At 50.2% G+C, this 25,272-nt stretch overlaps 1 protein-coding gene across 11 annotated transcripts in view; it reads left to right on the forward strand.

Moving 5' to 3' along the window:
* The window catches only part of MEGF11 (multiple EGF like domains 11), a 368,017-nt gene that overhangs the window by 127,353 nt on the left and 215,392 nt on the right, over positions 1-25,272 (forward strand). For 10 of the 11 annotated variants that reach the window (XR_012494704.1, XM_074327539.1, XM_074327538.1 and 7 more), the window contains one exon: positions 21,147-21,252. Coding sequence is in view for 10 of the 11 variants with exons in the window: in XM_074327539.1 (XP_074183640.1) it covers positions 21,155-21,252 (98 nt within the window). In the remaining variant the exon portion in view is untranslated. Of the gene's footprint in view, positions 1-9,431; positions 9,643-21,146; positions 21,253-25,272 lie in introns of those variants that run through there. The other variant, XM_074327537.1, reaches the window with a different exon arrangement.

Genomic DNA, 25,272 nt, shown 5'->3' on the forward strand with positions numbered 1-25,272 from the left:
GCCTGGCAGAATCAGGAAGCAAGCCCGACTAGACTGTCTGGTTATGACACACCATACCACGGAAGGTTTTCTCTAAGTGGCTTCTAGGCATTTCCAGAGCGTTTACTCATGCCACGGTCGGTGGAGCTCCATGGTGCCTGCATCTGTGGTTGTGGTTATTTGTGAAAGGGAGGTGAGGGGGTGGGAAAGGATCTGTGAGTGAGAGCCCAGGGCAGAGGAGACAGGAGGACACTGAGAAGCTACTGCCATGGCACAGACACTTGACTCCTTCCTGTTCCAGCCATCTGCCCCTTCTTGTCTTGCCTTGGTCTTTTCAGTGTCTCCTTATAGTTCTGGAGGCCCTGAATGGCCTTGTCCAGGAACCAGCCATTATTTATTGAGTGCCCTGGGGGAGTGAAGTGGTGGGAGAGATGGTTCCTGCCTCAAGCAGCCTCTGCTGTAATAGGGGACCAGTTAGATCCTGACATTCTCTTGGGGAGGGATGGCGACTGGTGACCTGGCACCAGACCTCAAATCCCTCCCCCATTGACAGCTGGGACAGAAGAGATGGAGAGGGATTGCCCAGCTGCTGAATGGTGGGGGCTGGGTAGACAGGGGTGAGGTGGAGGAGGGCACAGTGACTGAAGGGCTGCCAGCCGCTGGCGTCAGCTGGTGTGGTCTGGAGATGTGACCACAGAGGCTCATGGCACCCCAGGCCCACAGTGGCAGCCTCCCCAGCATTCTTCCTGCCCCAGCCCCGCCCATTCCTAGCCCTTCTTCCCTATCGCAGCCAGTGGGAGGTTGCTTACTTTTCTTTTTACATTCTGGGGCCGATGCCAAGGGAGCCTGAGAAGGGGCACTGGCCAGAGGATGGGGCAGATGAGCTGAAACCTGAAGGTCTCCACACAAATGACTCCACAGAAATGGGATCATATCACACTTGGTTGTTTGGTGTGTTTTTTTTTGTGTGTGTGTGTGTTTTTTTTTAGCTCATTCTTTTAAAAATGTTCTCTTTAGCTTGCCTCCCTCCTCTTTGTTCCCTTGCATCGTGCCCTTCACCCTGTCCACTCAGGGAATCCTTGCCAACACGTCCCTCTGTATCCTTCCATATCATGTAACTCCAGCCACGTACAAACACATATGTGTGTGTGTTTGCTTTCTAAACACAGCCTTTGGCTTTTTCCCTTCCCCAGTACCTCCTGTAATCTCTCCAACTCAACCAGTGTTTCTCTCCTGCGTTGCTTTTGATGGCTGTCACCTATGGTGTGGCTATCCACCCATCTTTAAAAAAATTACTGCCCTACTAATGAGCGTTCACAGTCTTACCACTATATATTTTTTTTTTCATCAGAAAAAGATCTTTTGAAACTCTGACTCTGGCCAAATCGATCCCTTATTTAAAACCTTCCGGTGCCTGCCCACTGATCTGAGGGCAGGTCATGGTCCACAGGGGTGATGGTGTGTAGTATTCTAAGACTGGCGCCTTCCAGCTCAGCAAGTACCACTGCTTCCGACTCTGCCGCAGCCAGATGACTCAGTGCTGCTTCCTCAGAGGCACCTGCGCTTTCTCCCCGTGCCCCAGCTCTCCACCCTACCTGGCTAACTCCTCCTCCAGGTCTCAGTGCCCTTCCCCAGACCCCTGAACAATGGCCTCAGAATGTGGGGCTTCTACCAGGTACGGGCACTTCCCGGCCACGTGTTGTTCTCTCTCTGGCTAGCATCTGACTTGGTATGTTATGTATCCAGGGCGTTGCCTGAGGTCTGGCACTGACTAGGTGCTGCTCTGTTGGGTGAATGGTTGGCCTCTGAGGAGGCTGACAAGAACCGTGGACTGGGCCACCGTGTACATAAGGTGCCAACTGGAGAGGGACAATGAGTCAGAATATAGGAGCAGGGACCCAGGTGGAAGCCGGATTGTTCACGCGTGGGCATGGAAGGCAGGGTTGGGGAGGACAAAGTTGGAACAGATGAGACGCCTGAGGTTCACCTTTGGGTCTCATTGCCAGCGGAAGAGATCCAGGGGACAATCCAGAGACCTAGCAGCTAAGAAACAGGCCAGTATCCACCGCCAATCCCAGGTCAGGGCGGGTGTCTGCGTTATGCCTGCTTCGGAGAGATTGGCTTCAGGAGTGGGACTGAGTTTTTAAGCGGGAGCATCATGGCACCCTGAAGGGAGTAGTTAGAGAACGCAAAGGCAGAGGAAATGGGCCATGAGGGGCCAAAAGGGGCAGGGAGGCTGAGATACAACATTCCGTGAGAAGGTGCTGATCTTTGTAAACAACACGGGACCCGGGGCTGAAAACCCCACTTTGTTCTTTGCTTCCACTGCCTTGCAGCTACTCCGTGTGCTCCATGGACCAATGCCAGCCCACAAGCTATTGGGGCTACAGTGAGATAAGTTCAGAAATGGAGAGAAAGTACTAGAAACTTGATAGCAACCTGACATTGATACAGGCAGGAGGTTCCTCTCATTGGATGGGGTAGAGACCAGTCGGGGAGGTGGGGGTGCAGGGTCGCACCTGGCATGAAGTGCATGGAGTCGTGCACTGTGAGACCACATAGCAGTCTGTGTCTTATTAGAAATAAAGATAAACTCTTATAGACTGTGAGGAACTCCCATCCAAATGGTAACTACTGGCTTGTCTCTAGCTCTCCTGAGGACAGAGCAAGAAGGCACGCGTCCTCTCAGCAGCCAGTAAGAGGGACTTCAGTTAGAAATCTGTAGGAAGGAAAAGCTGTAGTTAGCTGTCCCTGTCGTCTGGAAGAATGTAGACTCTCCTTCCCTCTGAAGTCTTAGAGAGACTATCCTTTACTGCCTGGGGAGGGGAGGCCAACCATGGCACCTAGAACAGACTTACTGCCGGAGATGAATGTGGATAATTCCCTTCACTTGTGTCACTTATTATACCTTTCAAAGCACTCTCCTTTGTAATCTTTACAACCCCCTCCAGGTAGATCACAGCAGGAATTGTCATCCTCACTTTGCAGAATTGAGAGCTAAGAATCAGAGAAGTTAAGTCAGTTTCCCAAAGTTACCCAGCAAATAAACACCAAAATAGGATAGAAGACAATGCCTAGAGGTTTTTATCATTGGCAATGAAGAGCAGTATGGGGAAATTGAAGGACACAGCCGTGTAAACAACATAAACAGCAGCTACTATTTACTATGTGCTCAATAGTGATAACAGCTATATTTGTGAGCTTGTACAGTGCATTCCATACCGTGTGTAATTACCTCATTTGATTTTCACAATGAATCCAATTACTATCTCCATTTGCAGATGAGGAAACAGAACCTCTTTGAGATTAAGTCGTTTATCCGAACTCACTTGGTTAGTAATTAACAGAGCTGGTTCTTGATTCAGACCACCTGGCCTAGAGCATGTTTTCTGCACCACTGCGCCAGAAGCCAGACAACAGCCACACTTGACCTTCCCAGGTACATGTGGTGTCACCAATCTCACAGCCAGAAACTGAGGCTTGGTCACATTAGGGACTTGGCCCAGAGCTACACACCTAGTGGAATTCAACTGCATCTAGGCTGGGGTTCAAGGTGAGCCTTGCTGATTCCTGAGCCCAGCTCTTCTGGCACATTCTGCAGCCTCTCATAGCCACAAGCTCTGCCCCAGGGCCCACAGGTGGGCAGGCTGTGCCGATGGGTCAGTCCACAGCTTGGACCTAGTCTGCCCTTTCCCTTTCCATGTAGTGAGGACTGGAAAGTCAAATGCATTCAGTTCAACTGGCAACTGCTAATTTTTAACGCCCCAGCTGCTGGTGGCGCCTCGTTATGTCACATCACACAGAAGATTTATGGCCACTTTGAAAGTGGCTCTGAAATGAGACAAAACTCAATATTGAATTTTTTTTGCCTCCTCCCTTTGGGGTTTTAGGGCATATGATATCAGCTTCCTCCCCATTAGCATATTTCTAATGAGAACTTATTAAGGAGAATTTCATTGCAGCTTTCAGAATTGTCATTAGAGGAGGGAGTGGGAGGAAGAGCAAGGCACAGGTAGATGAGGGCCTTGGTAGCTCTTGGCCCTGGGCCTGCGCTTGGCTCCAGCCTCCTGTAAGTGAACTCTGTTTTCCAGTCCACGCGGGAGGGGTCCTACTGCTTTTCACTGGGCACTGGGCAAAAGGAAAGTGGGTGGTCAAACAGTAGGACCCACCACGCCGGAGGACCTGGGTTGGCTCAGTCACTGCCCATGAATGGATAGACCCTCACGCTTCTTTGAACCTCAGTTCCCCCACCTGTAAAATGGTAGCTAGGCTCTGTGGGGAGAAATGGCATCTCCAAGGTGCTCAGTGAACAACGGTGAAGTAGATAGATGGTAGAGAGAAGAATGACAGTGTTGTCCCATGAACGGAATTGGCCATGGATGCTAGGACACCTGTCTGTCGGGGTGCCGGTAAATGTTTGTTCATTCACTACCTACAGTTGGGCTCAGATGTGTTGATTGGTTCTCAGGGCACTTGTGCCAGCCCTGGACTGGGTAGGCGGGGGAGCTACAAGCCCCTCTGCCCTGCATCTGTTGCTGTATAGATGTGCTCTGGGGAAGGGTTGATGGGCATTCCTGGCACAGCAACTATGCCCTCTCCTTTCACCCAGGCCTGGATGACTTCTTGGAGGTGGCAGGCAACTTCACTAATGGCTTAGCAGGACCCTCCTTCTGCCACTTAATGACACTTTGATGGGGCAGGGGAGCTTTGTGAGTCCAAGGCAGAACCAGGAGATTGGCAGGAAGGAGATACCTAGGCTGGGTTCACGTGCCTAGTAAGAAGGAGTAAGAAGGGAGAAGGAGACAGAGAAAGGATAGGGTCACGCCCTGGGGAGGCTTTTATCTCAATGAGTGTCCTAACCCCTGCCCTCAGGGAGTCCCAGTGGGTGGTTCTCCACCCTGGCTGCTCATTAGAATCAATGGGGAGCTTTAAAAAAAATACTGATGCCCAAGGTCTACCCACAGAAATTTGGTTCTAGTTGGCCTGGGGTAAGGTCCTAAGTATGGATATTTTTAAATGTCCCTAGGTGATTCTCATGTGCAGCAGGGGTGGATGTCACTATTTAGTGTGTGTATGTGTTGGGAGAGGGGAGCTAAATGTTCTGCCCGGAAGGAGTGACCTCCCCCGCCGGCCACCCACGGGCGAGCCTCAGCTCCTGCCCCGAGCTCTCTGATGGGGGTACCCTGATTTCTGTCGTTGCAGTTCCCCAGGGACTGGGGAGGTGCCAGAGGAAAGGGTGAGGTGCCTATTGCCACCTCTGGACAAGTGTCAGCCATCTGTCCCTGTGCCTCCTGGTCCCTATTATGCTGCAGACACTATGGGCCTCTCCTCCTCCCTCCTAATTCCCACCTCAGCGTCCTCATCGCTAACGTCTCTTCTAGGATCAAATGTGACAGTGGATTAGGACACACGGGGGCACAAACCACTGCTCAGGGATTGTTACGATTGGAGAGACTCTGCAGAAGATGTCCGCTAGTCCCGGGGAGAGAGGGCTGGGGAAATAGTTTCTCAGGGTCTGAAGAGTAGGGCACAGAAGAAAGAGTGGGATCAGGCGGTGGCTTCCCAGCAGAGAAAGTTAAACTCCAGAAGCTTTCCTACAGGTGGCAGGGAGAGAGCCTGGCCAGCCACTGGCAATTCTTCTCTGCACCCAAGGACAGGAGGGCCCCTCTGGGACAGAGCTGGGTGAATGGGCTCGAAAGACAAGGCGACAAAGACTGGGATTGACTGAGCAACTGCTAAATTCAAGGTGCCCAGGATCCAACATGCCCCTAGGGGGATCTCATGATCCCCCTGTCCCCTTGCCTGCCCTCAAGGAGGCTCTACTCAGGGGCCTCCCTTCCCTTTCCTGGAAGCATGTGGAGAGGGAGGGACACTGGATTTGGGGGTCTAAAGGCCTGGATTTTATGTCAGTTCTGTCTGCTATCAGCAATGTGACCTTGGGCAAGTCTCTGTCCTCTCAGCCTCAGCGCTCTCATGCCAAAACAGAGACCTGCTCGGTGATGCATCGGTCCAATCCTTGGCTCTGTGCCAGGTGCTGAGAGCACTGGGAGGGAGCCCTCCTCCTTGCCATCTGCTCTAGCTTCAGAGAACCACTGTAGAACTGCAAAGCGCTGTGGGGACTTTAGCTAGAGTCCACGTTTGGCTTTACAATTACAGGACTGTCAGTCAACGTCCTTTCATCAGTGGGGAACTGAGGCCCAGAGAAGCTGTTAAGAGTCTTCCCGAGTCCCATAGCTGGTGAATGATGCTGGAAAGTGGGAACTCAGGCCTCTAAGCCCATGTCCTGTCCTCAGGTGAGACCACCCCCTTGAGACGTGATTCTAGGAAGCAGCCTAGACAGGTGCAGTGACTCGCTCAGGGTCACACAGCCAATTATTGGCAGACCTGGGTGAGAGCCCTGGCTCTGGGCTTCTCTGTCCCCGGCCTGTTTCCGGTGCTCAGCTCAGGCTGTCCTCAGAGCCCCTGGGCAGCCTCGTCAGCAGATTCTGTCCCCTCACAGAGCAGTTCCAGACTGGGGGCTGCACTGGCTCACTTGCTCTTCCCGCATATATTCGCTGTGACACATAGACGCACAGCTCTACCATTTGGCTTTAGTGATTGCTCCACAGTGGGTGAAATTGGTTTGAAATAAATGTCTCCTCTGCCTTCCTCCCTACGGGTGATTTTATCCTCATCTCTACTTTGTGGAGTGATCCAGAGCCTGGCATGTGCCTGTTCTGTCTAGATATGTCCTTTTTGATGCAAAGATGGTGCCACAGCTACTGCTGAGCCAGGTGTTTCCTGAGAGCCCTGGGTAGGTGGCTGCAGAATTCCACAAAGCACTGCCCCTTCCCAGTTGCCTGGACCCATCCCCACAGCTGGGGGCTCCTGAGCAGAGCTGAAGGTGAAGAAGGACTAGGAATGCTCTCACTTTTTAAGGTGTTAGAATATTCTCTGGGTGGGGCCCAGAGTGGGGTGGGCCCTGCTCGCTCCTGGGGCATAAACCACTGCTCTGTCTTGCTGGGGAACTCATAAAAGAAACTCCATGTTCTCTCAGGGCAGGAAAGGTATGGGGGGGTGAGGGTGGGGTCATGTGCTTAATGATTGATCCCATTCAGATCTCCTGCCAATTATTGCTGCCCCACCCCCCAAGCTAGCACTAAGGGTAGAGAGGGAGGGGTGGGGCTTTGTCCCCTTAAAGGCCTCTCTGGAGCCTCTCCCTTGATTCCTCAAAGCACAGCTGAGGCCAGGTTGGCACATTTAAAGGAGGTAGGTAGGCTAAGGGATGTCACAAAGGAAACAGAGAAGACATTGTAAACTAAGAAAACTGGTCTTAGTTTAGGGGGTCTGGCACCCTCATCTGCAACCCTAGAGGTACTAGGAATGTCACCCTGCACAGTTCCAGTGGCAGAGGCACGCAGCCTCCCCACCCATCGGCTGGTGTCAGAGCCCTAGGGACCTTAAAGACCATCTAGTACTTTCTCAGCCGGGTTTAAGAGAGAATTCGGCCCTAATGCCCTATGCCGTCCTCTGTATGTAATATATGGGCTTTTCTCCTGTGCATCTAGAACAGTATGAATTATATACCATCTTTGGTAGAGTTGAGAAAATAGGCACTGAATCCTTTTCTGGGTTCCGAAAGGCTTCCTGGCGAAGAAAGCCTTCCTCTCAGCTAACAGAGGACCATGAAACACCAAGGAGGCAGGAGACTTGCCCAAGGTCACACAGCTAGCTGAAGTCAGACCTTTTCTCACAATAGCATTGTGTCCTCCCTTCCTTTGCTCAAATTCAGTGAGCACGGAGGAAGCTCCGATCCAAAGAGATGACCGCAACCCACCCCAGTATATCACACACGACACGCACACACACATGTGCATACACACACAAGCTCCTGAGTCTGAAGGTTATAGTGCTGGACAAGCAAGTAGTCCTAAGTTCAGATCTAGTTCATCTACTTCCAAACCGTGAGCCTTTTCATTACGTGTATATGGAGATCATAGCATCTACTTCACAGAGTTGCTATGAAGCCCAGTACCCAGCACAGGGCAGGCTGTCAGGAGTCATTCCCCTTCTGCTTTCCTCTGGTGCTCAGTGAGCTTCCCTGCTTGGCCAGGGAGCTGAACCTTCACTGTTTGACTCAGTCCACATCCGGGTTCTCATCCAACAAGGCTTGTCAACAGAACGTTCTTAGTAAGTGCTCTCAGCATACGAGGTGTGATCAACAAATACAGCGAACGTTTAAATTAAAAAAAAAGTTATTACAGTAAAAGACACATTGCCATTAATCCCCCACAAAATACTCCCCTTCACTTCAAACACACTTATCCCATCGTTCTTGCCACTTTCTGAAGCAGTTCTGGAAGTCCTCTTTCGTGAGTGTCTTTAGTTGTGCTGCCATGGCTGCCTCGATGTCCTGAATTGATTCAAAACGTTTTCCTTTCACGGTTATTTTAACTTTGGGGAAGAGCCAGAAGTCGCATGGTGCCAGATCCGGTGAATAAGGTGGATGAGGACACACCGAAATGTTTTTATTTGGCAGAAATTGTCAGATACCAGAAACGATGTGTGTGACACAGAATATTGTCATGATAGAGGGTGATTTACGGCACACTTTCAACACACCTTCTATCAACTGTAGCTCACACCTGACTGACTGCACCAAACAAGTGGAAACTTGTCACACACTGTTACTAAGGTTCCACGTGCTGCTTCCCGTATTGAAGATCCCTGCCTTTCTGTTGGATGGCACTCGGCAGTGGCATTCACCCTATGTTTTGATCACAATGGAAAGGCTCCGTGTCACACATCGCTTCTGGTATGGCAATTTCTGTCAAATAAAAACATTATGGTGTGTCCTCATCCACCTTATTCACCGGATCTGGCACAACTGGTGCCAGACTTCTGGCTCTTTCCCAAAGTCAACATAATTCAGGACATCGAGGCAGCCATGACAGAGCAACTAAAGACACTCACGAAAGAGGACTTCCAGAACTGCTTCAGAAAGTGGCAAGAACGATGGGATAAGTGTGTTTGAAGTGAAGGGGAGTATTGTGAGGGGGATTAATGGCAATGTGTCTTTTACTGTAATAAATATTTTTTAACATTTAAGCAGTCACTGTATTTTTTTTATCACACCTCATACATGAATGTTGCCTGATGCTCACCTGAGCTCAAACTTTCAGCTCCAGGTCCCCAGACCCACCCCCTACCTGCCCCCTCCCCTTTTCTTTCTTCTCCCCCGTCTTGGCACAGCCAAATGTCTGTGTGTCAGAGGCCTACCACGGTTTAGCAAGCTTTTGGCCTGCCTCCTGCTCTTCCTACCCACTGAGTTTCTGTATGTGTTATGGCAAATTTAGAAATTTGTGGGCACACCGCAGAATTAGAACATTGGGGAAGCATGGATTAGACTTGGCACAAGCTTCTCATTTTCTACATATCAGTGATTCGGCATGAACGAAGGTTAGTGCCTCATAACCAGGCCTGCCTAGGGAAAGGGCAGGAAGCCACCCGAGAAGCTGGAGTCAGAGGGGTCCTGCCTCGCCTCCATTTCGCCTTGAGAAATGGGAGGTTCAGATGTCCGAATTTCCCGTTGAGTTGGAAGTTAAGCAGAGAAGACCTTTCTATGGTTCCAAGACCTGCTACCAAAACCCTTTTGCAATTGTGCCCTTTTCCTGTCCTGCCTTGGTAAGTGGATTATGATGAATGGGATCAAATTTCTCTGGGTTTATTGGGATTTTGCATGATGTCGGGGCCATCATTACAAAAGGCCTTGTCCTTGTTCAGGAGTGGGTATGAAGTGAGGGAAATGAAGCTGAATAAATTGTCAGCACAGACGCTAGCCTTGGAAACTGCTTTTCAGGAGAGGGAAAAAAATCTTACTGGCTCTGGGGTAGAAAAGCACCAAATGCGAACCGAGCTTAACTGGGTGTGGTGAACTGTTTTGGTGGCATCTCAGTTAACTGAGGTTTGGTTACATTTTCTCCTGGACACTGGTGTTCAGGGTGACCTGTGCCCAGCTGGGCCTAACTCAGTGACACGACACAAACCCTCCTCCCTTCCTCCTCATAACGTGCCATGCCTCTCTCAGGCCTAAATGCCTCCATCGGCATTGTTCCACGGAACCCTCAAAAGGAGCTGCTCTGACATGTTAAGCTTTTTAATTTAGCACACACCGTATGCATATGCCCCCAGACTAAACAGAATTGATTTATAATTCTCTTAATGGAAGCGCAGGCTTTAGTTGCTCCAGAAATAGATCGTTACCTCTGCCACCTTTTGTAATTCTTTTCCCTCCCATTTTTTTTTTTTTAATATCACTATGGTCTAAAAATATGACGTTTTATTTCAGCCCTCTATCCTAATCCACTAAATGCCAGAGATTTCTTTTTAGACCTTTAATTTATAGCATGTTTGTTCGGTTTCACTTCATTAATTAATGTTCTTCCTAGGCCCCCACGCCAGAGTCTTTGTGTAATGTTCTCTTACAGTAAGCAGGTGCTTTTATCCTTAATGAACAATTTCCTGGAAAAGACTGAAATAAACAACGAATAATCCAGCCAGGAACACAAAGAATCTGGGAGTTGTGTGCCATTCTGCAAATTAAATCTGGGGCAATGAGGGATAGATTTCTATCTGCCACAGTGCTGTTTTAGTGGCTCCTTCCTTTGGGGTGGAGGGCAAGGGGTGCTGAAGTTCTGGAAGGTGAGGGAGCTTCTTGCTCCTTCAGGAAAGAGTTCAGAGGAACTGTTTTTATCACAGGTACGAAACATGTGGCTGTGGAGATGATTGTCAGACACAGCGTAGGTCGGAAATGTAGCCAAATTGGCCCCTGGTTCCAGACTTGGAATCATCCCTAGCTTTGACTGTGGGTCAGCGGGGCCAAATTGCAAGCTTACTGAAATTCATCTTCAGTCCCTTTCTCTCTGTTCTGGTAGACTTGCCCCACCCCAAGGAGCCAGTCCTTTTCAGGGAACCCTCATAATCTCAATCTCTCTCTGTACACACTCCTTAGGAGCCCGTCACCCCCAGCAAGAGGACAATGGCCTCATTTTACCCAGTGTTTTCCAGGCCCTTCTCCTAATGCACATCTCTGGCTTCGCAGGATCCTGCGAGTCAGGTTGTTTGTACTCTTCCCACTTTTACAGAGGAGGAAGCGGGGACTCCCAGAGGTTAAGTGACCTTCCCAAGATCACACCATTGCTAATGGAGGTCGGGCTGGAATTAGAACCCAGGAACTGAGTCCAGGGCACCAGGTGCTTGCTACTCTTGCAGGAGCAGAGCCTGTGGGGGTGCAGAGGACTGAGTGAGCCCTGGAGGGAGGTGAAGCCCCCACTCCAACCTGACTGGGCTGCGAGCCAGAATTCATCAGTGTCATTCACAAAGGGCTGCAATAAATTTCTTTTAAAATCAGAATACCTGATTCATTCATTATACTGAATAGAGCTGACAAAATCATACGTTATCCATCCATTTTCTGTGTCGTAAGATCATTTTGGGTCTTTGAAATGGAATAATGTTTTTCAGCACAGCGTGGATATAATCACAGCATGGATACATGCCATACAATTGTAATGGCAATTTTCCCCCAGCTTGATGGTTCCAAGGGCTGTCTGGGAAGCTCCATAAAGTGGCCTGTGTCCCTAGGGGTAGCTGGCTCAGGGCTCAATGAATCCCCGCTCTTTGGGAAAATGTACTCCAAGGAGCAGTGAGGGAGAATCTGGGCTGGAAGGGGTGGAAACTGTGGGGCACCTGCCCGAAGGGCCCTCTGTGTTTTCAAAATGAAGATGGCTTTATTGTGGTTTTCAGATTTTAAAATTGAGACCCATTCATCATAGATAATGTGAACATACAGAACGTATAGAGAAGAGAGTAAGTCATCTAAGATATCATCACCCAGATATCTGTGTTCATATTTTTAACATCCTTCCAACACCTTTCTGTTCTTGCTCACTCTCAACACTCAGACACCACACACACGCACTCGACATTTTGTGGTACTTGTAAATGTGATCATAATGTTTGTTTTGTAACCTATGTTTTTCTCATAATAATATATCTCGGCCATCTTTCCATGTCAGTGAACTTAACGTATATGACCTTAAAACCTCTTTGCTTTTCCAATTATAGTGATAATAACGCTCATTGTAAGAAACACTAATATTACAACATAAAAATTTGACTTAGAGCAAGTCCTATGGTGTTGTTACCCCCCAAAGATGACAGTATTCATACTCCGCTGTATAGGCTTCCGTATTTTTCTACACATCAATATTTTTGATGTTCATGTAATATTTTGTTATGTAGAGATGGTGGAACTTATTTAGCAAGGACTCCACTGATTTAGGCATTTAATTTGTTTCATAGCTGCAACAAATATCTCTTTATTAAGAGATGATGCAACAAACATTTTTGAACCCATCCTTGGCCTCGGTTAATTTTTAAAAATTAAATTGCAGAAGTGGAATTCCAGGTTAAAGATACACATTAAAACATGTTGTTAAGTATTGCCAAGCTGCTTTCCAGAACACACCAACGCACATTTTTACTACCAGTGCATAGGACCCCTCAGGCTTTGGGACAGTTGATATCTGGCTTCAGAATCTCCTGGCCTAGATACAATGGAAGATTCCAGAAGGAACCCTGGAGAGGCTGCCCTGGTCGGATGCCATGTCTGTGGACTGACAGCCAGGCCCTCCTGTTTAGCTCCTGAATGGGGTGAGGTGGTCCCCAAGGTGTCAGAGGCTGCCCTGGTATGGACACTGGGCTGCAATAGAGGACAAGACAAGCAGTCAGTCTTAAAAGGGTGCTGAGGATTGGACAGAAAGGTGGGCAGGAACTAAGGGTCCCAACTGCCACAATGCTGCCGATACCTGTGTTTTCAGTACTAGGCTGCTGTGTAATCCTCGTGAGAATCTGTTCTCTCCTCCTTCCCATGTAGTTAAAGAGAAAAAGGAGGCTCAGAGCAGTGAAATGAGTTCTCCAGGATCCAAGACTAGAATCCAATTTTCCTGCCTCCTGTGCTTTATCTCCTTGCTGCTAGGAGATGGGGCAAACCCAAGGTTGGGAGGAGGGTGAAGAGAGAGAAGAAGGTGAGGAGGGGAAAAGCAAAGAAAGAAGACATATTCTCGGTGAGCTTGTAGAGCTGGAAGAATCCAAGAGACGATTCAGCCTGACCCCAGCCTTAGAGACAAGCAGAGTGAAGCTAGAGGGAAAGCAATCTTTCCCAGGTCACACAGCAAGTTAGTGACTTAGCAGGCAGAGGAGCAGACTTGACCTGTGAGAAGCTGAGCTGCTCCTGAGCTGAGCTGGGACTCAGAAGGGAAGACCCAAGGGAGAGAGGAAGTACAGCTGCTATGAGTCCTGACGTAATGGGAATCTCGACAAGCTTGTGAACGGGTCGCTCTCCCTTCAGAGGAGGCAGCCTGATGGAGAGTAGATTCAGAGACATCTGGAATTAAGATGGGCCGGAATCCATGTGGGGGGGTCCTGTGGAGATGTTAAGCATCAACCCTGCAAAGGTCTCTGATTTCCCATCACATTTGCCCGAGCCTCGCTACAGGGGAAAGGCCTTGGTGCTTTGAATCAAGCCACACCCTGTGTTTACGCCTTTTCAGTGTTCCCACATACCCTCTAGCAGGGGAGTGGGGGTCTTGGAGAAGGGTCCTGCCTGAGTCGCTGTGTGTCCACAATGACTGGCAAATATTCAATAAATGTTTGCTGAGTGGATGGATGAAAGATGAGACTGCCTTTGACAATTGTATTAAGACTGACCCAGGAATCACCATACAGCAAAGGCGAGGGTTTCCAGAAGAGGATTTTTCCATCAATATTTCCCCCCCAGGTTCTTAGAAATTCTAGAAGTCCGAATAATAGGGTTGGAAGGATCTTTGAGGTGGGGGATATGCGTCAGGAGGAAACTAATATTTTACTAGAGTACCTTCTACATCCAGACGCTGGGCCACACACTTTACCTGCTGACTCCTAACAGTGCCGTGAAGTTGGTTTCCCCTAATGTGATGGATGTACAGCGCTCAGCCACAGAACAGGTAAATGATTTTATCCAGGTTATGTAGCCAGTGAGGCAGAGTCAGGATTGGAGCCCAGTTTAGTCCCCTTCCACTGTTCCCTTCACGTGAGCCCTGACACCAACATGTCACCTGGGGGCAGTTTCTCCTCCTGTGAGATAAAGCACTGGACCTTGACGCTCCGTCCTGTGCCAATTCTGACACCACGCAGCTTGGTGTCCAACGTGTCATCCTCACAGCTCAGCCCCGTGGGAAACTTGATCTTCCAATGATGAACGATTGGATCCCCAGGGTCCCATCCCTTAGCACGCTCTTTCCATTTGGGCACTTGTGGTCTGAGAAATGTTTGTTCAGAGTGGGCAGGAATAGGGACTAATCCCAGTGGGGTGGCGTGGTCCCAAGTGATTGACTTGTCTTTGGAGGTTTTTGTGGATATGGCCATGATTTAATGCCAGGGCACCAGGGAATCCCAATCTGCGAACCTGCAGCCTCAGGAGCGGGTGGGAGAGAGGAGCAGACAGGCTTGGAGTGGGCTGGGGTGGGGGGAGGGACAGACGGCCTCAGGGTTGGCCAGGCCAGCTGAGTGTGCCCTGATTTGCAAAGAAATGGAAAGATGGAGATAATTGCTTTGTGAGAAATGGAATGGCCTAAGAACACAGATAAGTTTTCTCCCTTCCTCTTCGGAGGGACTGGAGGCGAGAGGTGCAGCTTCTGCCTGCGTGGGAAGGGGAGGGTTGATGGCCCAGAACCCAGAGACTGTGTATAATGGGGAAGGGAGGTAGGTGCTTTATTAGTTTGGCAGTTTCTCCACCCCTGTGCCCACCCTCCCTCCCCAGTTCTGCCCTGGAATAGGTCCCAGCCACTTGGGCTCTGCAGGGCTTGAGGGTACAGGGGACAGGGCGGTCTTTGACCCTGATTAATGGGCGCTGCAGGCCATCCGTGGTGCCATTTTCAGGATTTGCAGCCCGAGGCTTCCCCGGGCAAGGAGAAAGCAGAATTTATCAGGGTGGTGGAGCCCAGACTCAGAGGAGGACATTTACCACGTCTCAGGAGGGGACTCCAGTCCCCTCTGATTTATCCAGTGGGCAGGCACCTGGCAGGACCTCCACGCTGGCACTGGGATGTGTTCCTGCAGTCAGGGAATCACTCTTCGGGAGATTAAGCGCTGTGGATTTACTTTTAAAACTTTTTTGTAAATGCAGGGAGATTAGAAAGTGTTCCACATAAACCGGCCCCTGGTGGGACTGCTGGAGGGCTGGAGGCTTCATCAAGGCAAAGGGTGAAGCCTCTTAATTAGGGGCTTCACAGCTCCTCTTTCATCTTTCACTAATCAGACCCCAGCAAGGCCAGGAAACAGAAAGGGGCTTGGGACTGGGAGCCAGCTGAGAGCGCAGCGGGCAGACGAAGGGCAAGGTCTGCGCGATGGGGTGATCACCTTGGCATTGCCTGTTATGAGAAACTTGGCTTTTTTGTTTTATTCAGGAAAAACAGAGGTGTGTGTGCGTGTGTGTGTGTGTGTTCTATAAATAGAAGATAGAAATCTCTCTCTATACACCCACATGCTGGGAGGAATTTGAGGCATTTGTTTTCTCAGTTCCAGTTTGGGGTTTGCTTCTGTTGCCTTCCGAGCCTGAAAGCGCCTTTTGATGCAGTGCTTGGAATACCAGTCAGCCCCCAACTGCGGCTCGAGCTAATGAGTGGGCTTCAATGTCCCCCTTGTGCTGGTTCCTAGAGCAGATGTACCCCGGTGCGGGTGGGTAGCCCAGGCAGGAGTCTTTGAATCACTCTCAGGATGTCACGGTGCCTTCTGTATCCATGGCCAACAGATTGGTGTCTCCACAGTGCAAAGTTAACGCAGTGTGGAATGCCCCCTGCAGTATGACCTACTGTCAGGACAGATGTTTGGTGGCCTCTGGCAGGACAGACACAAGCAATGCAGCTGACCCTGAGGCTAGGGATGGCTGAGAAGTCGAGGAGTTGGTCGGCTACAGAGTCAACAATCAGTTGACAGCATTGTACTGAGTCCCCTCTCCCTGCAGACAATGTCCTGGGAACTGATGACAGCAGTGAGCACAACCAAAACCCCATCCTCATGACGTGTGTTCCCGTGGAGTGGTTGGTATCAATGGAAGGAAAAGAATGTGCAGGTTCTAAGGCCAACTGGAAGAGCTGTGGCCACATCTAGATGGTGCATACAGGACAGGAACAATTTCCAAAGTTAGTAACAACTCATCAGCAATCCAGGACAGGGATGGCAAGTGCATGGCACCTGTGTGTCTCTCTCCCATCCAGTGCCCATGACAGGCATTACTAATCAATCACGGCATGCTTTCCCACTTAGCCCATTTCTCAGCATAGCACTCCAAGCAGCGATTACCAATTGATCCCCAGTGTTGTGTGAGTAGAGACCTCCCAGGGCCCAGGGTAGTACCTCCCAGGGTACTAACCTGACCACTGCCATCCCTGCTGCTAATGCAAATTTGTTCAGAAGGAAGGGCTCCCTGGAAGAGACTGAGATGAACAGAGAGCAGGTTCCAGATACATGGACCAGGCTCCAGTGAGTGTCCAAGATTTTGGCACAGTCAGGAGGACTAAGCAGGTGGTGGAAGTGAAGCAGGTTGGGGAGGATTTTTGCACAGATGGACTGTGAGGTCATAACAATGGCTCTCAGGGCAGAGGCCATCTGTTTGTCTGTCTGCCCTCTGCACCAGTTTCATGCATCTTGGCTAATGTGAGCAGCTGCAGTCTAGCCAGGTGTGTGCTACCACCAGAGAGACAGGCTGAACTCTACAGGTGCTGGTGATGGCGGGGCCCCAGGAGAAACCAAGGGCCTCCAGAGGACGCCACCATCTCTAAGATCTGCTCAGCCTGCAGGGCCAGCCCGGGACAGAGCCAAGGCCCAGGCAGGGAGGAGGGCTTTGCTATGATGTCGGTGTCTCTTAACTACCCAGTGGCAGATTCCTTTTGACACCACCTTCCAGGCACAGAAAGCCCTCAAGTGTGAGAATAAACACATAAATATAAACTCTAAGGATGAAGACTGACAGGACCAGGCCTTCCTTCAGACTTGACCTTGATGGAGAGAAGCAGAGTTTTCCAAATGGGTATCCTGAGGACTTCTGCTCCTAGAGTGGTCCCTAGAAGAAAGAGTTCTATGGGAAATCCTGGGTGAAACGAAGAGGTCTCTTCGGGTTTTCTCAGAGCCTAACATATGCGAAGATACACTGTGGATATTTAAGTTGAGGACAGAGCATGCCGCATTTCCTGAATTTATTCACTCATGGAAAACTTCGGGAGATTTCTATCAACATCTCGTGGGACTAGTGTTCCATAGAACCCAATTTTAGAAACACCTCCCACAATTTCCCAAGTTTCCCACGACTGCTCCTCAGTGCAAGCCCTCTGCTACCCAGTGCTCCAACACCACCTGCAATGCCCCCATTTGCTTGCTTGTGCTGTACCTGCCCCGAAATGCCCATCCTCTGCCCTCTGCCTTTCCATATTCTGTCCATTTGAGACCCATCGACTCCACAGTCCTCCACAGGCCCCCCCGCAGTGGGACCTAATCACTGGCTGCCTTAGTCTCCTCACATCAACAGCAGCTGGCATGTGTTGTTTCTTTGTGTCCCCCACGGCGCAGCCCAGGCCGCGCAGGGGGTGTTCCAGGAGTGCTCAGTTGATCGTTCAGGCCATGGCAGGTGTACACACTGACTACACCTGTGGGAAGGTGTCAGGGACTCTCTTCCTAGCCACCTTCTCTCCTCTTCAACCCCCATGCCCACCTCATCAGGTGTAAAGCACACACACCCCCAATGGGCAAAGACATTTCTCTACTCTGGAAATTTGTTTCCTTCCTCTGCTTTTTAATATGCAGGGAGCAGGGCCAAGAGGAAAGGAAACCGTTGATCTCTTTACAAGTTTTCTTTCTCCCAATTGAAACCAGAGGTATTTTCTTATTTAATTATTAATGCCCGAAATCAGATAGTGCCCAATATGTTAACCTCTGTCATTCCGAATGGAGTCGGCCTAATAACCTTTGTGGCAGGATTGATTTTCCCTCAGTCATTGAATAAGCATATGTCTTTGGGATCCATCCTCTGAGAGCCTGGGGAGCCCCATTAAAGTTAATAGCCATGAATTGTGTGGGGACAGCTTCTTCTTGTCTGCTCTTCACTCCACCTCAATGATGTGTCTGAGACAAGTAGAAACACTTTTTCTAAAATCAGTCTCCAAAAGGAACTGACTACTTCAGCTGAGAACCCTACCCCACTTTCAAGACGCTTACAGACACATTGGAAAGATGAAGTAAACTCACGGAAAAAATGTCAGGGCAAGATGGGGCGTGATAAGTGCTGAACTGTGTGGCTAGGCTGTAAGTTACAGGTGTGCAGTGTACCTGGCACTCAGTAGGTGCCCAGCCCTGCAGGGGGAGGAGGGGCGGGCCTGAGCTGGACCTCATGTAGCTGGTATTTGGATATGCAGAGTTGAGGAAGAAGGGGGTCGAGGGCTGCGGAGCAAGGCTGGGGGTGGGGGTGGGGGTGGGGGTGGGGAAAGAGCAGGAGAGAAGACTAGCCTGACCCAGGAAGGAGGTCTGGGGGAGAAAGTTGTAGATTGGGTTCAAAGAGAAAGTCTAAGGGCTGGGCGTGGCCCAGAGGAGTCATGTCTTCTATCCTCCTTCGGACTTGGCCTCAGATCCGGAGCTTTGTGAATGCCGGGGCTAGGGCTGTTCAAGGCTAGGGTGTGAATCCTGGGGAGCCCCCTGCCCTGCAAGCCTTAACACATTTAGACAGTTGGTCTAAATGCCGCCTAGCTGGCTGTGTCCGGTGTTCCCCCAGCCATCACCACTTCATGTGTGCTCATCCAAACACCCGTCACCCTCTCTGTGTCCCAGTATCCAGGTAACTCATGACCAGGGGGAGTCAGCTAAACTATCCTGTCCAGACCTGACTCTGAGAGAAAGCGGTTTTCACAAAGGTTGAAAAAGTTCTCCCCAATTATAGCAACGATCCAAGTTACTTCCATCTCCCACCCCTTTCTTGTCAACATGGATCAAAAGGGGCCAGAAGAACAATCTCCTCTTGTCCAGGTGGCCTCATCCTTTGATGTTCTAAGCTTAATAAGCTTGAAGATGCAGTTGGTGTGGGGGTGGGGTTCTTTCAGGTGACTGCTACAGATTACAGGAGCGGACAAAGTAATGAGAAGGGGCCATAGAGAGAACCAGGACAAGGCATTCTTGGCAGCTGGCATTCAGACTCCAGGTCTTCAGAGTGAAGTGTCTTTATTTGATTTATTTGAGGCCTGATCAGCCTAAACCCCACCTGGAAGAAGATGCTCATCGCCAAAACGATGCCATGTCCTGGACATGTCCCCTGGCGCCTTCTTGTCCCAGAGGTATCGCCTCCTCATTGAGGAGAATGGGTTGAAATGAACTGCAGCCCGAGTGCTGTATGGACTCATTTGTGAAGTTGCTCTGTTAGGTGGGATTAGAACTACGAGGGCTGGGGGGGTGAGGTGAGCAGGAGAGGGAGATGGGAGTGGCTGTGGCTTATCCTCCTGGACTCTGCAAATTGAGCAGAAACACCAGAATCACTTTTCTCTTTCCTAACTGATTTTGAGACTACATTTGGCCAGGTTATTTCCAGATCTCAAATAGAGAGAAAAACCTCATTAATCATTAATCATTAATTTGGACTCCCACAGTTATACAGAATTGGTGACAATTTGTTTATCTTTGAAGGCGCAGCTGAGAAAGAGTTTAACAAGGAAATTCTTGAGGATGGAGAGGAGAGTATTTAACCTTTCATGAAAATAGGCGCTCCATTTAGCTTCCCTCTGGGTAAAAATGGGGGGGGGCATGTGCAACATCCATGCCACTCTTGTCTGTCCCCCAAAAGAGTGAGTGCTTCTTTATCTCTAAACTTAGGGCCAATGGACTACAAATCCTGAAACATTTCAAGCCTGGGATCCCTTTTCCCATGTCAAAATATTTTCTATTTTCTATCCCCGATCCCAATTAATAGAAGTTGCATCTTTTTTTTTTGGTGTCGTAATTGAGAGGAAAAGCTACTCTGAATTCAGTCAAGCTCTTCATCAAATCACGATAGCATCTGTGTACACATGATGAATAGTACCAACTTTCTGAGTCATCGTGTCCATTCAGTCTAAGCCAATGTTTTAGCATATAGGAATTCCAGGTCCCCTGGAGGTGGCTCTGGGGCCCCCTGTGCCCCCACCAGGTGGGAACCCTTGGTTTTCTAAGGCTATAGGACCACAGAGTCTGGGATGCTAGGACAGGACGGAGCCGTGGTGGTCATTTCAGCCACTCCCATGTGAATGGTTCTCTGCCCTTTGTTGGGGAATGCTCAGTTTAGGGGACTAAGGGGGTTGGTGTTCTGTGTAGGCACACTTAACTCCTGTCACAGGCTGTCACTTCAGGGGCCTGGGTCAAACTCTACAAGCTGCTCCCTTGAAGCCCTTCATCCCATGGTGGGAACGGTGGGAACTGACTTGCATGACTCTGGCTCTCAGTGACCTCGTATCCCATAGGGGCAAGAGAAGCAAGGTGCAGCCTTCTGGGTGGCTTGCTCCACCCGAGCAGCCTAGCAGGGATTTCTCAGCTTAGTTCCCCTGAGGCCACATCAGACACCATCCTTCTCTTCCTGGCGGGAAGGAATAGAAAGACGATGTGAATGGGCAAAGTGCATCAAAGACGAGGGGGAAGAAAACAGAGGGAAGGTATTGCCTTTAAAGTCGTTAAATCAGGGGTTCTTGGTCCAAGGATGGGTTCAGGGGCCTGAGGATACCCAGAAATAATAGTCAAATGTTGTATGTGGGGGCATGTTTCCGGAGAGAAGTCTCTATCTTTCGTTAGAGTCTCAAAACAGTCCGTGAGGCAAAAATCTTTCCGAAGCCCTGGCCTGGAATTTCGGCTTTTCCCTGACTCAGGCTTCCTACTCCCCAGTTACTCAGAATTGGTGAAGTGTTACCATGTTAGTCAAAGCCTGCAAGTGTAAAATATCAAATGCTCATTATACGATGAAGATGGGAAACTTCGTCTGCTTAGCCAGTCTGCTTAGCCCCTTCATGTGAGAAGTCTCAGCGCCAAACAGATGCCTGGGAAAGTGGGCTGATTAATGACACTGCCTTTTTTGCTCCCCTGCACAGGGCCCGGGATGGCGCTCTCAGTGACAGGGCTCATTGTCTTCTCCCTCCTGCAAGCCGTCCTTTCCCTGAACCCTGAGGACCCCAACGTGTGCAGCCATTGGGAGAGGTAAGATACGGGTCTCAGACAGCCAGGCACTCCCTGGGGGCATCACCTGGGCTTGGCTCTTTTGGGACAAAAGCCGAGGCCGGAGGTACAGAATCTGTCCCCCAAGGTGTCCAGTCCAGCTGGGGAGACAGCTCAGGTGCTGAAAGATGACAAGGCGTACAGATTCTGTGTGAGACTCAGTGTAGAGGGAGGTCAGGGTGCAGGGGCTGACCGAGCCAACTTAAAGCACGTGGTCTGATAGTCAACAGTGCGCCTGCGCCCCCCTGCACTCACACTTCCCAGCCATTTTACCGCCAAGGAAGTAGAGGCCAGAGGGGCTCACTGCCCAGCGCCGCCAGGTGGGGTACTGTGAGTGACTCACTGGTTCAGACGTGTTGTTCTCCGATGCCGTGGTGCTTTTCTGGTTTCCCAGAACTGGCAACAATGCAAAGCTTGGATGTGCAGGGTAACCAGCGGTCGCCCCAAGGAGGATGGGTGAGGGGGCCCTGCTGCTTTCCATCTAGTGGGAGTCTGGGGGCTGCCAGGGGAAGCACAGCTGAGGGCTGAGTCAGAAGGGACGGCTTCGGCACTAGGTCCTGGGGGAACTGGCGGGGCCCTGCAGACAGCCTGACTTTGAAGCACAAGGTTAAAGTATTGATTTTGGTGAGCAGAAAGACAGTGACCAGAGACCCAATCAGGAAAAACCGAATTAAGCCCTGGAATTGATTGGCCGTGCTGACCAGGACGGCTCTGCCACTTAGATGTTAATAAATCAAATGAATAAAATTAAGACGAGGGCCCGATGGGAGAAGCAGATGGTGGAGGAAGACAAGTAAGGGGGTGGTCTATGCTCCATGCCCATGAGGGGGAACGTCCCAGCCCCACGGCGGGGAAAGGCACCTCACCCAGAGCTCTGCAGGGACTGGCTGGGGAGGCAGAGGGACAGTGCCCACACCACATGATCCCCACTGACTGGGCCCTTGGTGGAGAGTCCCTACAGAGCCGAGGCTGAAGTGGCAGGCACTGTGGCCCTTCTCAGTGACGGGGGAGGAACATGAGGTCTATGATGAGCAGACCTTGGTTCATTCCAGTCTGGAGTTTTCCACTGGTTAGTTCTATGACTTTGGGGACGTCTCTGAACCACTCGGAGCTTACTTTCACCTCTGTAAAGTGAGAGGACAACGACCCCTTCCTTCCAGGCTTGTTGGAGGGTCAGGGAACCAGTTTCTTGAAAGTGCTTTGAGGACCACAAAGCTCAAGGGTTGCCTTTTCTCCCTGACAACTGGCTTTGTAGGAAGTGGTTATCACACTTTAATGCACACCAGCCTCACTGGGAGTGTGGATGACAAATGGAGTATCCTGGGTCCTAGCCCAAGAGATTCTGATTCCATAGGTCTGGGGTAGAGCCTAGGAATATGCATTTTTCATAAGTTTTCTGTATTATCCTGAGGTGACTCAGGCCCCCTACCCCTTCTACTTTTGGTGATTTAAATCTTTATTTCTTAGTGAGTGAGAGAGAGATCAGGTGAAATTCCACACGCATCTCTGGTTTGCAGACTCCAGTTTCAAGAACCCCCTTTTGTCCACCTGTCCCAGTTTAGAGATGGTTGCTTCCTGCCGACGTGTGTGCTATATCCCAGCTCCCAGAATGCTTCCTTCCCATCCGCTCACCTCTGCCTTTCCCACTGCCTCCAATCAGGTCCCTCTCCTCCAGGAAGCCTTCCCTGATGGCAGGGACCACCCTGCCTTCCTTGTCTCTGAGTCCCATTTGCACCAGTGGATCAGTTCAAACTTAAACCAAACTCTGTAATTTTCTAAACCTGCCAAACATGAATTCATTTGGAATGTGAAAATCTTCTGAACCCAGTCTGCACTGAGCTGGCGTGTCAGGCTGATTGGGCTATCAGCCAAATATATCGTTTTGATGGAAGAACAAGGAGTTACCCTAACAGCTAAAATGAGGCCTGCGGACCCCTTGGGCTTCTCCAGCCTCCACGGAGGAGGCCTTGCAGTGATGCCCCATGAACCAGGTGCCTCCTTGTTCTTGGCTTTTCTAACTAAGCTCTACTGCCAGTTACAGATGGATGGATCTTGTCTGTGTCAGTCCAGAAACATACCCTGGGCCCCAGAGACCGATTAGGGAGAATTTCCCAGCTGGATTAGTGCTTCTGGCGGGGGCCTCCTTAATGATGCCCCTCCACCATAAAACTCAGTGGAAAGACCTCCCCTGGCTAGTAAATCTCAGCTCTACAAGATTAATCTGGCCCCTCATTAGCATGTTGGCAAATGAGCATGTTAAACCATCCAGCTATGAAACCAGAGGCACACACTTCACCCTGGAGACTTGGCGTTGGTTCAAGGTCTAGTTTCCAGGCTCGCTCAGTGCTCCCCTGCAGAGCCAGATCTGTCCCTGTGATACTCTCCCCACCCCCTCTGGAATCCCACTGTCCCTGTCATGTCCGGGGAGGCGGTGGGGGAGGGTAGGGGGTGCCTTGTTAAGCTGAGTGGGGATCTTGCTCTGTCTCCTCGACCATGGTCTGGGAGGAAATATCCCTCAGTGCCTAGCCCAAGAGGTAACTTATTGCCAGTCGTGTAATAGTGATAGCCAGCATCTATGAGACACTGCACCTGTACAGCATTTTGCATGGATTACCTTGCTTTATCTTCCCACCACCATGAGGGATAGATCCTATTACTGGCTTCCTTACTCCTCACAACAACTACATGAAGTCCCTGGTAATATGTATCGCAGATTTACAGGTGAGGGAATAGAGGCTCCTATGAGCCTTATATGCTGAAGCACATACTGCTAACGAGCGACAGGGTTCCACCTCGACCCAGAGCCCATGCACTCTTATCCATTCATTCTCCTGCCTCTAAGTGAGGTGCTCAGTAGATGTGTCAGCGCACAGGGTCATGGCATTTCAGAGTTGGAAGGGGCTTTGGGGAAGCCAGGGGTGGGTGTGGAGCTGCCTCAGTTTCTCCAAGCCTGGAGCTAAAACAGGGCTTTGGGCCATGTCTGCATGGATGTGTGCCTTGGAGGCACATCTTGCCAGGTAGAGGCTCACCAAGGGCCTTTTTTACCTCCTCAGTGCTTCAGAGAAACCAATGTCCCGCCACCCTGACTCCCTCCTGGGTGTCGCTGGCTGCTCCTGGCCTCCTCTTTCTGAATTCTAGGCCTTTGACATTTCAGGCAGCAGAGAGCCTGCCGTGGACTCACTCAGGGAGCTGGCCTGCCCAGCCCCCTCATGAGTAAACCAACAGTTTCCTCAGGCAAAGCAGATGGGCTTTCATAGCCTGGACCTGGCCATCTGGCGCAGGTCAGTGAGCCTTCTGGGGGAAAACACTGAATACTACCAGCCTACACAAAAATTAATTCCTGAAATCTCAGCTGAGGTCCTCTCCCAGCCTGCACAGGAAATGGGAGTTTTTGCTTTATATCCAGGCTTGACTGTCTTTTCATACAGCTTCTGCCAGGGGTGGGCAGGTGGAAAGGTTTGTTTTGGTGAAGCTGGGACCTGCTTCCCTGTGGCTTCCTCCCCCTGGTCCAGGTTGCCAGCTAACGGGCAGGATGACAAGGTATCACTTTGATCAGGAGGCTGGGGCATGTCCCTGATGCACCCCCAGCTATACTAGAGGCATCATAGGGCAGAAGGTAACTGGTGACCTTGGGGAAGTCACTGACCCTCTTTGATGCTCAGTTTCCTCATCTGTAGAATGAGGATAACAATGCCACCTACCTTATAAAATTCTGCCAAGATTAAAAGGGATTAAAACACTTAACACGGGGCACTCAATATCTATTGGCAATTATTGCTAGTAGCTCTGTGACCTGGGCAAGTCACTTCTCTCTCAACCTTAGTTTCTTCATCTATAAAATGGGGCCACTTACTTCACAGAGTTTCTGCAGAGATTAGCTTCCCTGTAGGTGCTTTGAAAACCACAAAGATCTAACAACAAGTATAAAGTATTTTAAAATTTGTTGGCTCTGCCTTCCAGAACTACGTAGGATAGACCTAGACCCTCCTTTATTCATTCTCT

This window comes from Rhinolophus sinicus, linkage group LG03 (assembly GCF_036562045.2).
Source record: "Rhinolophus sinicus isolate RSC01 linkage group LG03, ASM3656204v1, whole genome shotgun sequence".
NCBI classification, from domain to species: Eukaryota; Metazoa; Chordata; class Mammalia; order Chiroptera; family Rhinolophidae; genus Rhinolophus; species Rhinolophus sinicus.